A 9,925-nucleotide genomic window follows, 5' to 3' on the forward strand; every position below is an offset into this window, starting at 1 on the left:
TTCTGAGGGTAAATCGTGCCTCACTACCCTCAATACTTTCTATGAGGCGGTGACTGGCGCTATATGGAAGGGGAGGGACACTGGCTCTGGCGTACCTTGACTTTCACAAGACTTTGACATACCTTCATGAGTGCACACACACGCACATCCATAAGCACACAGAGATCTGAACACTCACAGGCAAAACCACACTGAACGTCTGTTATTTGGAGCTCAGATCCAACTTGCAGGCAGTGCAGTTGAGGGCTTTCCCCCTTCCCTTTAGTGACCTCAGTGAGATCAGTGCCAGGGAGCTCTGCCGGGAGAGCTCAGCCAGGGCTGATTCTCCTCTCCATGAAGCTGCTTTGAGCTGATCCCTAGTGCATCTGGCGGTGGCCAATCTCACTGCTCTCTCATGCGGTAACAGGCACTGTGGACACAGGAAGGAGAGCGGATGTGTGTATCTAGAGCACAACAAGACCTTTGGCAGCTTCTCTACTGTCATTACAAAATATGAGATGAATGGGTTCAGTGAAAGGAGGATAAGTAGGGTAAAAAATTGCCTGGACTACCAGGCTCAGGGAGTTGTGACCACAGTGCAAAGCCCAGCTGGCTGACACACATCAGTGAGGTCTAATATTAGGGATCAGTAGTAACACCAATACTGTTTGAGGTTTTCGTGAATGGCATTAGTGACAGGAAGTCTGTGGATAACAACCAGCAAGGGGAATGAGAAGTAACTGTGAGACACGGCTTTTGTTCAAAGAACCTGGACAGGCTGAAAAAATGGGCTGACTGGAACCTCATGAATGCCAAAAAGAGAAAGGCAAGGTTTTGCATATGACAGAGAGATCAGTCCCTGCAGTCATGCAGGCTGGGGCTGGCTGCCAGGGAAACAAATCAAGTGAAAATGAGATGGGGTTTTAGGACACACTTAGCTGAACATAAGGCAGCAGTGTGCCCTTGCAGTAATTAGGACCAACTGTATTCTGAGCTGTATTATTCACATTGTTGACAGTAGGTGCTGGAAAATGATCCTGCCCCTCTGTCTCATCACAGACCACATCTGGGGTACTGCATCCAGGCTGGTGGTCTGTGCTCCAAGAGGAGTAGTGACATCCTGAAGGGAGTTCAACAAAGTCCACCGTATAAATTAGGGGTCATGAGAAGGTGAGAGAATTGGATCTGTTCACCTTAGTGATGTCTCAGGGGAGAATTTCCTGTTTTCCACAATGACTTGTTCAGAGGAAAACAAGAAGATGGACCTAATCCACGGAACTGCCCAGGAAACAGGGGAAATGTCCGGTAATGGGATCTCTTGTAGATGACCTCTGCAGGTCAATTCTCACATACATTCTGAATCTGGGTCCCCCCTCCCTGACGTCTGCACAACCACGGGCACATAGGACCTCACACCTCCTCTGCCACAAACCAACTTTCAGTCATAGTGCTGGAAGTACACAGAGGCAGCTGAAGGGAGGCTCTCAGCCTCCTCACTGCCAACCGCAGGAAAGCAGTGGCTGCTGTTTCCAGCCCCTGAGCTCGGAGACAGCTCTGGGAAGCTGATCCATGTCCTGGCTCAAGGCTCTGCAGCTGCCCCAGGCTGCAGCTGGTGCAGTGTGGGTTTCTTCTTGCTGGAGGACAGACAGAGTACTTTCCCCAGGAGTCAAAGTTGTGGCTGTGCAGAGCCGTGGAGTCCTGTGAGCGGGCGACACACCGAGCGGCACCAACGCAGGACTCAGGTTCGGGGCGGAGCTGGTGGTGGAGTGGAGAGGAGAGGAGAGGAGAGGAGAGGAGAGGAGAGGAGAGGAGAGGAGAGGAGAGGAGAGGAGAGGAGAGGAGAGGAGAGGAGAGGAGAGGAGAGGAGAGGAGAGGAGAGGAGAGGAGAGGAGAGGAGAGGAGAGGAGAGGAGAGGAGAGGAGAGGAGAGGAGGAGGAAGAGGAGGAGGCGGTGACGGAGCAGAGAGCCGGGGCTGTCGGGTGGAGCAGGGCGCAGGCGGAGGAGCGGCGGGATGCGGCGGTGCCGGGGCGCAGGGCTGGCGGCACTGGCCGCGATGCTCCTGGGTGCGTGGGGATGGCGGGGCTGGATGGGGGCTGAGGCTGTGGCTGGGGTGGCGCATGCAGGTCCCTCGATGCTGTCGTCTCCTCTGGCTTTTACACGGATATCTGGCCCCTACCAGCCTCCCTTCCATCCCACATTCTCTCTAGAAATCTAATTGTTATATTCTTTGTCCAGCACTCCCTGTTTCCCCTCTTTCCTCTGAGTCTTTCCTTATAACTCATGAAGTCACTCATTTACCATGATAATTTATTTTCATTATTCTTTTGACCTCCCTTTTTGCTTTTCTAATTATTCTACTCTTCCACCCATCATTCACGCATTCATCTCTCCACCAACTGTTAATGGACATTTCTGTTCCAGCACATGTTGACAACTTCTGTAAACTCTTCTCCTCATCATCTCTCTATGTTCCTGACTTCTTCTGTGGCATTTGTCCTGGGAAACAGCAGGCAGGGCTGTGCAGTTTATCAGGTATATTTCTTATTTTTCTCCCCGGCAGTGGCTGTGGGCAAAGCACAGGTGCAACAGGACCCGTCGGCAGAGACCATCGAGGGCACCGAAATCAGCATCAACTGCTCACATCCCAACATAAAGACAACCGACTACATCTACTGGTATCGTCAGCTACTGGGCCGACGTCCCGAATTCCTCACACTCGGTCACAAAGGCTCCAAAGCGCTGTCGGACCCGCCGGGTTGGCTGTCGGTGGCGGCAGACCGCCGGTCCAGCGCCCTGTGGCTCTCCCGGCCCCGGCGCGGGGACGCGGCGGTGTATTACTGCGCCGTGGGAGACACGGGGAGAGGAGCCGGGGCTGCGGCCGGGCACGAACCGCCGCGGGCGGGGCCGGGCGGGTGTGGGGAGAGAGGGGAGAGCCCCTGACCGGACCCGCCAGGGGGCGCCGCTGCTCTGCCCGCGGGGGCCGCCCGGCCCCGCCTGATCCCGGGGCGGTTCCCCGCCCCGACCGCTCCGGCTTCAGCATCTCTTGGTCCTCCTTGCAGTCGCTGCCTTGGTTCAGGACCTCTTCTCATCGATGGTTGCTGCGGGTCTGTGCTCCTGAAGGCAGCAAAGAGCTGTGCTTGTGCAGCGCTACATGTGGAGTCTGAGACGATCTGTGCAAGGCAGGGAGGGGAGTAGGGTGCTTTCCACAAGCTCTCTTGCTTCCTCAGAAACGGCTCAGAGCTTTCTGGGAAATGTGGCATCCTCTGGCCTGTCTGTAAAGACCTGCAGCATCGTCTCAGAAATGCATCGCAGAGGTCACTGATTTCCCTTCAGCCTATGGAAGCCTGGTCCTCCTCTTGCCTCTCTCCTCCTCCCACCTAGAATGCTGAGCTCTTTTTGCCTTTTAGGAAGGCAAAGTGACAGCTGTAGGTCCTTCACACGGGGACGTGGCACAGGGAGATCATGGTGTCACAGCAAACTGACCCCAAGTCCTTCAAGGAGATGCTCAGCTTAGTGGGTGTCTCATCAGCGCTTATCTCCCTTGTGAAAACACACCAACAGATCCCGTCCAGTGTTTTTTCCCTTCCCGAGGATACACACAAGGATCTCAAACCTACGTATGGAGAAACACTCATAGGATCCTTGGGCATTCACATGGTGCAATTAGGAATGATGCAATGAAGAAACCAATGCCCTGAGGAGTTTTCAGAGTTGCAGTGGGAGTCAGCCCGTACATGGCAAAGACCCATTCCAACAAACCAGAAATGTTTGTCAGAGCTCTGCCATGTTCTCTTTACTGTGGTTTGCCACCTGCTCCTCAGCTCTGGCAGGGCCAGGCTTTCATCTGCACTCAAGTGGTTACCTTGCCTTGCAGCTGTGATTGATTTTATTTCTCCAACACCAACAGACACAAGGGATTTATCCCAGGACATCTCTGGTTCCTCTCTCTAGGCTGGGTAGCTGATTCTTTCCGGACATGACAAAGCTGTTCCAAACAGAGCAGTACATTGCCCTGAATGAAGCACAAATATAGCAAAGCATGGTGAACCCAAAGTGGCATGTGACTTAGTCTTCTCCATGGGTCTCCTAACAGTGGTGGGAATGGGCTCATCCTTGTCACTGTGTGGAGTGAGCAGTCCCTGTAGTTCTAATCTAATTCTTCCTTGGCAGACTTTCCTTCCTGGAGATCTCCTGCACCACCCCCCTTGTCCCCAAAATGCTGGAGACTTTTTCTGGCACCAGGCCTACCATTTCAGATTCCTGCTGTCATTTTTCCACATCTTCATGAGCATGACTGAGTTTATGACCCTCTCAACCATGTTCTTTGATCGTTATATCACAATATGCAAATACTCTGTAAAACACTCTATCATGACAAAGAAAGTCCACTTCCTGCTGGTGCTGGGAGCATGGGCAGTGGGCTTTGTGCTCATCTTCTCCCAGGTGGCTCTGCTTTTGAAGCCTCCTTTCTGTACCAAGAACATTGTTGACTATTTCTACCATGCTGTCAGGCCAGGATGGGCATGGCAAATTGGGTCTGGGTCGACCTTGACTGGATGCCAGGTGCCCACCAAGCTGCTCTACCACTCCCCCACCATCAGCTGGACAGGGGGAGAAAATACAAAGAAACGCTCATGGATCAATATAAGGACATGGAGATCACTCATCAATTTCTATTACAGGCAGAACAGTCGACTCGGGGAAATCAGTTGAATTTATTACCAATGAAATGAGAGTAGGATGATAAGAAAGAAGAACCAATCTCAAACACCTTCCTCCCGCCCCTCCCTTCTTCCAGTCATTTCCCTATGTGCACTGTGGGGAGTTCCTCTCCTCCCACAGAGTGTAGGGTTTTGTTTGGGCAGGACCAGATCCTCGGGTGTCAGGGAGTCAAGTGGTTTCTGTCAACCCACCACACCTGTGCTTGGACAAGTGTTCCACAAGCAGAGCTGTAGCCTGGCCTGGCTCAGAGGTGCTGGAGTTGCTGGGCAGCTGAGTGCTTGTGGGGGATGTCCCAGCGTGCACTCTGTGGTTGGGCTGGTGTCTGCAGGTTCCACTGTATCCCCAGGGCAGGATTGGTGCTGTGCCCTGGGGCTGCCTGTGAGGCAGGGAGAGAGTGGAGGACTCTGGGAGTCCCAGGCAGGGTGAGGAGCTGGATTGCCCAGATGCTGGCACTTCACCCCAGTGGTAGTGATGCAGGTCTGGTGTGGGAGGAGGGGAGGCCTTTGTCTCTGGACATAGCAAGAATATGTCCTGTGGCCAAAGAGATGGAGAGGGTCAGTGTCTCTGCCCCAGGTCTCAAGCAGGAGGAATGTGCATGGAACTTTGCCTAATCTGTTGGGTCCTCTGTGCCTGAACCCCTCTTTTGAGCTTCACAAGCTGTGGGACCCTGAAGAGCCAACTTTCTGTAGGGACACCGTCTGTAAGCTGTGGAAGGCTGCTGAAAATTGGGGATTTGCTTCAGGAATGCTCAAGGGACAGACGTTTCGTGTCACTGAGACCTGCAGAGCTTGGCTTACAGAGTCCTTATCAACCCTGTTTGCAAGGGAGATGACATCAATACCTGAAAACCTCTGTCACCCCACTTCATCATTAATCAGTGTGCTGTTTTGCCTCAAAGAGAATTAATTTTCTTCATGCCATTAGAACACTTTCTTTTTCTGTAGCCAGCATGGTCATGTGGATTTAGTTTGAGAACAAGAAGATAACACCCCAGGACAGAGTTAAAGTTTTTTAATTGTTATCTGGGAGCCAAGGACTTTCAGAGCACTCTTTCTCTCTCCGTGACAGTCAGGCAAGAGCAGGTGATGTTGATGAAGGACTTTGGAAACTGTCCCTCCAGAAGAAAAGGATCTCTGTCAGTGTTTGAACTTACCAGTTGGGAAAAGGGCAATATCCACAGCCCCTATGTGGATGGGTGCATGGCTGGCTGGCTGACTGGGTGGATGGGTGGATGGACAGATGTGTTCTGCTCATCACACTGACCCTGGCTGAGGCCTCTGATGTGTTTTTGATCAAATCAGTGCCCAGTAGCATTGGTCAAACAAGAGGAATGGTTGTGAATGAACGTTGCCTGCCACAACCATCTCACGGGTGTTCCATTGCCACCTGCAATTCTCAAGGGGACTAGGATGATCAGCTCCTGCACAGAAGTTTTCAGGAGCAGAGCAGGTCCTGACATAGCAGTACCTCGGGGGTGCTGGTCTCGAGCAAAGCTGCTCCATCCACTCTCGTGCTGTCCCTTGGGGACACCTTTTGTCCTTTTCTCCTTCCCTAGCACAGCAGTGACCAGAGCAAGAGGTGTCCCATGCCCAGGAGCCTGCAGGGTGTCTTGCCTCCATTGCCCCCCACAGAGTCATAGCTTTGCACCTGAGGATAACAGAGGTTGTGTTTCTTGTTTGCAGGAACTCTGGGTGTATGTTTGGGCCAAGACACTGCAAGGTGAGTGCTGATTGCCACTTGCTCTGTGGTGACTGGGTTGTTTTCTATACTGTCACAGGAAAATGCCCCAAAAAGGTCCAGTGCACTGGGTCTCAGTAGCTTGTTTTCCCTGAGCAGCTTGGGAGGGTGCACATGGAGGAAAGTCCCACCCCTTTGCCATTTTAAAGTTCACACAGAGTATCTGACTGCATTTCACAAAGAGTGAAGGCTGGATTTGGAGAGCCTTGCAGTTAGGGGAGCAGAAGAAAAGGAAGGAAGGGAAAAAGGAAGAGAGGAAGAAAGGAAGAGAAAGAAAGGAAGAAAGGAAGAAAGGAAGAGAAAGGAAGAAAGGAAGAGAAAGGAAGAAAGGAAGAGAAAGACAGGAAGGAAGGAAGGAAGGAAGGAAGGAAGGAAGGAAGGAAGGAAGGAAGGAAGGAAGGAAGGAAGGAAGGAAGGAAGGAAGAAATGGATAAGGAAACATGATCCATGTTCATGTTCATGGATTCATTCTTTGTCCAGCACTATGTCTGTACTTCCTGGGGAGCCTTCCCAAGGGCCACGTCCAGTGGCTTTTCCAGGGGAGGCACTTTCTGCCACAATAACAGCTGAAAATGCCAGAGAGGTCACAGATCCAAGAGTTGATGGGCACTCCATCACAGCTGAGGATGCTGCCAACAGCAGCAGAGGTGGAGGAGCCCACAACGGTGTTCTGTGGGAAGGAGCTGAGGATGGGACCAGGCAGGGTCACCACAACAGGGGAGGGCTCAATGACAACAGTGGAGTTCTGGCTCTGCCTGACATATGGCTCATTGCAGCTGTTGGCCAGTGGGATTGGGCTGCAGGGCTGGCAGGGCAGGCACTGGTCATAGCAGGACATGCTCTAAGGCTCTGGATGTGCAGGGATGAAGCAGAGCACAAAGGTGGGTGAAGAGCAGCATGCTTACACTGTCACAAAGGAACAAAGGCCACTACTGAATGGGCACATGGAAGCAGTGCCAGGAGACAAAGAGTCTTCATTGATTCAGCCTGCCAGGTCTCTACAAAGAGAAGGGAACCTCTCTTCCAGTGAATAAACCAGAAGACCCAGGTTCCTTGAGCAGACATTCTCTGCACTTGCCTCTCCCATGGCAAGGAGTTCCAGGACCAAGAAGTGAACAAAGCCAAGTTCAGCTAAGAGGTGTATTGAGGAAAGATCTGACTTTGAAAGAGGAGAAGAGACTTCAGACCCACCTGGCACCCAAACAGAAGGAGGCAAGAGAAGTGGATGAGAGAGCAGGCAGGGACTTGCCTGCCTTTTATACCTGCCCTTCATTGCCGCAAGGCAAGAGGCACCCTTGGCAGGGGTAACAATTTTCTGACAAGCTCATCTTGACTGTAAACCATCACAGGTAATGAGATGGGTGGTGCTTTGGTTTCCTGCACTTCTGCCTTTTCATATCCAGGTTTGTGTCATGCCCCTTCCACAATGAAGGCTTCTTCTAATCCCTGAGATGAAAAGCCCCCAGGATTTCTAGGGTAGTAATGAAGCGGTGCAGGCACAAGACTCAGCTCAAGTGCTGCATTTGTCTGAAGCAGACAAATGTTGTCATTCTGGGACACCCTGTTGGGGCTGAAGTGTCGCTCTCCGGAAGAAGCTCCAGGGATCCTCAGCTGGATCCCCAGATGCTCCTGTGCATAAGGACACGCCATATCCATCTCTTTCCCTCCCTCCTCAGCTCACCCCCAATGGTCACTTTTTTCCTACCCAGGTGTGTGCATTATGCTGCTGGTTTTGACCCATCCTGCCCAGCACTGCCCTCAGGACAAATTATTGGACTGTTTTGACTGATCTCCTCTCTGTGCAGTCTGTGAGTACACAGACAATGCCATGGGCTTGCCTGGGGCCTTGTCCTTCCCCAGAATGCTCTAGCGTTGCTGTGGTTCCCCCCAGGTGTCCTCAATAGAATCTACAGTTTCTTGTGTTGTTACATGTATTCTTGTCTTGTGTGCTATTGTGAGCAGCTCTTTTTGTGTGAATTCACTTGAGAGCACAAATTTGTGCGTGATTCCACACCTGTGTGTATGAGCCTGTGTGCGTGTGTCCTTGTCACTCATCAGGAAGAAATGAGGCACTCACAGCAGGGACACTCTCTATTGCTTTGTTCATGAGCAACATGTGTCCAGGGTCAAAAGGAGCCCAAGTGCACTTCAATGGCATGAAACTGCTAGAGATCTGACCATGCAAGAGGCGCTGAAATGCAGCACCTGTCTCCTGAGCCCTCCTTTTCCTGCCCCTCCAAACTTGCCCTCCTCTACTGTTGATTTCCAGCCACAACAATGATGGTTTCGCTCCAGTTTAGATCCTTCATTTAATTACAAGTTACAGTATTTGAAATGCCTCAGCACAGTGGGAAGTCCCCTCCACATCTCCCTCCATGTGAGGGCACAGCCACAAGACAGCTGAGGAGGGTGGGGATTGCTTTATGGGCAAGGACAAAGACTGAGAAATCCTGCACAACCATGTGCTGGCCATCCCTGAGTGGATGTGCTTCCAATGCATTGCTGAATGTGTCTGGGACGGCACAGAGCCCACGCTCGTGTCCAGGACAATGTCAAAGGTACTTGTGCAGCCCATGGATTAGGTGTTGTGCCATGTAGGGACTATGACCTTGGATGAGACAGGTATTGAATGAAGAGAACATGGACTCTACTGTCGCTGTGCTGTGAGTGGAAGGAAAGACCCTGTGGCTTGCACAGGAAAGACAAAGAACTGATAACTGCTTTGGACTTCAGCACCCAGGACCACCATGTCCCGCACTGGAATCTCAGTCTGAGTGCGCAGCAACTGTCCGTGGAAGGGAAGAGACTTTGGCTTTGAGGACACATCCTCCAAAGCCTGGTATTTTCCCACAGGGGTGAACAGAAGAGACCCTCTTTCCAAGAAGGGCTCTGCATAGTGAATAAAGTTCCTGAGCCCATCTTCCCTCCTGAATGTTTGTCTGCCTGAGCTAAGGTCCAACTTGGAGACAGCACAATGGAGAGCTTCCCTCCTTCCCTCCAGTGATCGCAGTGAGACCAGTGCCAGGGAGCTCTGCTGGCAAAGCCAGGGCTGATTCTCCTCTCTGTGGAGCTGCCTCTGAGATGAAGATTTAGTGTAGCCAAGGGCCAACCTCATCGATTTCTCATGGTGTAACCTACACTGTAGAGAAGGGAAGGGCAGGGGAGCTGTGTACCTGCAGTTTGAAAGGACCTTTGACACCCTCTTCTGTACATGTGGATCATGAATGTCTTCATTAAGGAGCTGATAAGTTGTGTTAAAATGAAGAATGTGTCTGTCTGGCACCTCATGAAGCTCAAGAAGAGCAAGGGCAAGGTTTTTTGTTGGGGTAGAAACCAGACCATGCAGTAACAGATGTTGGGGTGTCACTGCTAGGAAGCAGATCCACAGAAGACAATGTGTGTTTTTAGGAGACACTTAGCTGAACACAAGACAGCATGTGCCCTTGCAGCCAAGAAGACCAACCACATCCTGAACTCTGACAACCAA

General features: G+C 51.7%; 1 gene segment (V, D, J or C); it reads left to right on the plus strand.

Annotated features, from left to right (window-relative positions):
- The first annotated feature begins 1,990 nt into the window (after positions 1-1,990).
- LOC139829636 (T cell receptor alpha variable 4-like) lies at positions 1,991-2,919 on the plus strand. The segment is given in 2 exon segments: positions 1,991-2,042; positions 2,540-2,919. Coding segments are annotated over 2 exon segments (432 nt in total).
- The last annotated feature ends 7,006 nt before the right edge of the window (positions 2,920-9,925 follow it).

This window comes from Patagioenas fasciata, chromosome 22 (assembly GCF_037038585.1).
Source record: "Patagioenas fasciata isolate bPatFas1 chromosome 22, bPatFas1.hap1, whole genome shotgun sequence".
Taxonomy (NCBI): Eukaryota; Metazoa; Chordata; class Aves; order Columbiformes; family Columbidae; genus Patagioenas; species Patagioenas fasciata.